This window comes from Pundamilia nyererei, unplaced genomic scaffold (assembly GCF_000239375.1).
Source record: "Pundamilia nyererei isolate P.nyererei 1_Seehausen unplaced genomic scaffold, PunNye1.0 scaffold00048, whole genome shotgun sequence".
Lineage (NCBI taxonomy): Eukaryota > Metazoa > Chordata > Actinopteri > Cichliformes > Cichlidae > Pundamilia > Pundamilia nyererei.
In genome coordinates this window covers 1655496-1657594 of record NW_005187449.1, presented here as the reverse complement: position 1 = coordinate 1657594, position 2099 = coordinate 1655496, and the positions used below count along the sequence as shown (strand labels likewise).

The 2099-nt window shown below is 47.7% G+C and overlaps 1 protein-coding gene across 1 annotated transcript in view; it reads right to left on the bottom strand.

Moving 5' to 3' along the window:
• Positions 1-2099, bottom strand: part of senp6a (SUMO specific peptidase 6a) — an 18570-nt gene that overhangs the window by 3974 nt on the left and 12497 nt on the right. The window contains exons 12-17 of the mRNA XM_005732820.2: positions 1525-1724; positions 1246-1362; positions 1012-1134; positions 830-922; positions 396-727; positions 7-103 (exon numbers count right to left, since the gene is read on the bottom strand). Coding sequence (XP_005732877.1) covers positions 7-103; positions 396-727; positions 830-922; positions 1012-1134; positions 1246-1362; positions 1525-1724 — 962 coding nt within the window. The remainder of the gene's footprint in view (positions 1-6; positions 104-395; positions 728-829; positions 923-1011; positions 1135-1245; positions 1363-1524; positions 1725-2099) is intronic.

Below are 2099 nucleotides of genomic sequence, written 5' to 3'. Positions count from 1 at the left end.
GAAGGCTGAAGCACCTGACAGGAGCTCTGGTCATCGGAGAAGGTGTAGGGGTCGTCGTCCATTTTTCCTGAACCGTAGCACATACTGATTCTGTGCAATCCGCCTAGAAATCGCAGAAACCAATCAACAGATTATTAAACAGAAGAAAACTTGAATACAAACTTTCATCAAACCCTCAGCAGGGTGAGAAGGGTGTGATGAAGATGCCTCTGTGAGGCAAACTCCCTGCTACGCCGTTGTGTGCAACATGTAGCTTTGTTTTCATTAAATGCCTCTCGAGAGCCGAACGTTTCAAACTTCACCACATTCTGGTGTATTAAGTAAGTTTAACTACCCCGTGTTTCTCTGAAACTCCCTTACTGAACCACTGGTCAGAGCCCCGGTGCTCGACTCACTCGTGTATTGTTGCTCGCCGTTGACCTGGCCGTTCCCTGACATTGCAGAGGGCTCTTGCTGCCCACCCTCCGTGAATGCAGGGCTTTCAGTAGCGAGTTCGCCATCAGTCAGATCGTCCAAGGACCCCTCCGGAGCTCCTCCGGGTGAAAGCTGCTCCGAGGAGCTGTCCAGCCCGTCTCTGTCCGGAGACAGAGGCCGGCAGTGGTCCGGGATGTTCTCCTCAGACTCTGCGGTGAGGGTGGCGGGAAACAGGCTGTGGTACAGCGGGTTCTGCTCAAGCACCGGACGGTCAAGGCCCGGGAAGCAGATAACGGCCAGGTACCAGTGCGCTCTGAGGAAATAGAAACAGAGCTTCCGTCATTCAGCATTTCAACGGCTTCACAGGACCAAAGCTTCCCATGAAAAACAGCCGAGTACAGATCCAGACACTCACGACTCATTGATAGGAACGAAAATAAAATCCTTCTGGAATAGATCAACATGTCGAGTCCACGTCTTTACCCTGTTGTGCTTCCTTTTCTGGATGCTGGGAAACCAAAAGAAGTCCGGTTTAGGAGTCAAACCGTCAGACAATTATCTTTAAAAACATCCGGTGCAGGCAGAGGCGACACTCACGGCAGGTTTGTTGTGTCCGGGGCGTTCCTGCGCTCTCTCTGGTTCAGCCGTTTGTAGAAGAAAGAGCTGAACACATGGATTCTTTGTGCATCTTCTTTTTTTAACTTCTCTAAAACTAAATATCTAAACAGGACAGGAAGAAAATGTCACCGAAAATGATCTCAGCCTTAAAAAACAAAACAAACAAAAAAAACCCCCAGAATGATCTTGAGTATAGACGACATGAAAACTTACTTTAAATAAAAGTCTATGATAACATCGTTAAGGAATTCCCCATCATTAAGGCAGTGCAGGTCTTCATTAGTGACGGTTATTCCACCTTTGGCTGGAGGAGGAGGGTACACCATTAACCTGCAACACAGAGATGAGGGTAACAGCAGCGCCATCGACAGGGCAAACAGTTAAACGACTCCTGATACTGAAAAGTAAACGTGACGCTGTGATTTAAACTGCAGGATTAGTTTTGAATTGAACAGGTCAACAAGCCCTGCAGGGGGCAGCAGAGGTGCTCACTTGACGATTGGTCCGGAGAAGGTGGGCTGCAGGTCGGTCATGTCGTCTTCATCATCTTCAAAGAAGGCGCTGGTCTGCTGTCGGGTGGCCATCCGCGTGCGCACAGGCATGCTGACGGATGCTACGGGGGAGACCTGTGAAGCCTTGGTTACTGGGGAGGAGGCGGGGGTGAGTTTGGGTGGGGTGTGTACCGGCGTCACCTGCAGAGAGCAAAGAAGAGAAGAAAGAAAAAAAGAAATAAAAGGTAACGCAATATTAAAAAAAAAAAAAAAGGAAAAGAAATCTGGCTTTTAATCTTAAACTGTTTGCCCAGCTGCAGTCACTGTGGTATAACAATACCACATAAATATGACCATATAGATAAATTGATTATGGCGTGTTTTTATATATAAAAACACGCCATAATCAATTTATTTTTCAGCCCTGGAGGTGGTTGGTGGATATGAGTCATCAGGCGTTAGGGATGGTATCCGGTATCTGGTGCAATTATGGCACCGGTTCTGTCATAAATGGTAGTAACCAGACCGAAAAGCAGCGCACATTTCGGTGCTTTATTTCGGTGTTTTTTTCCCCCC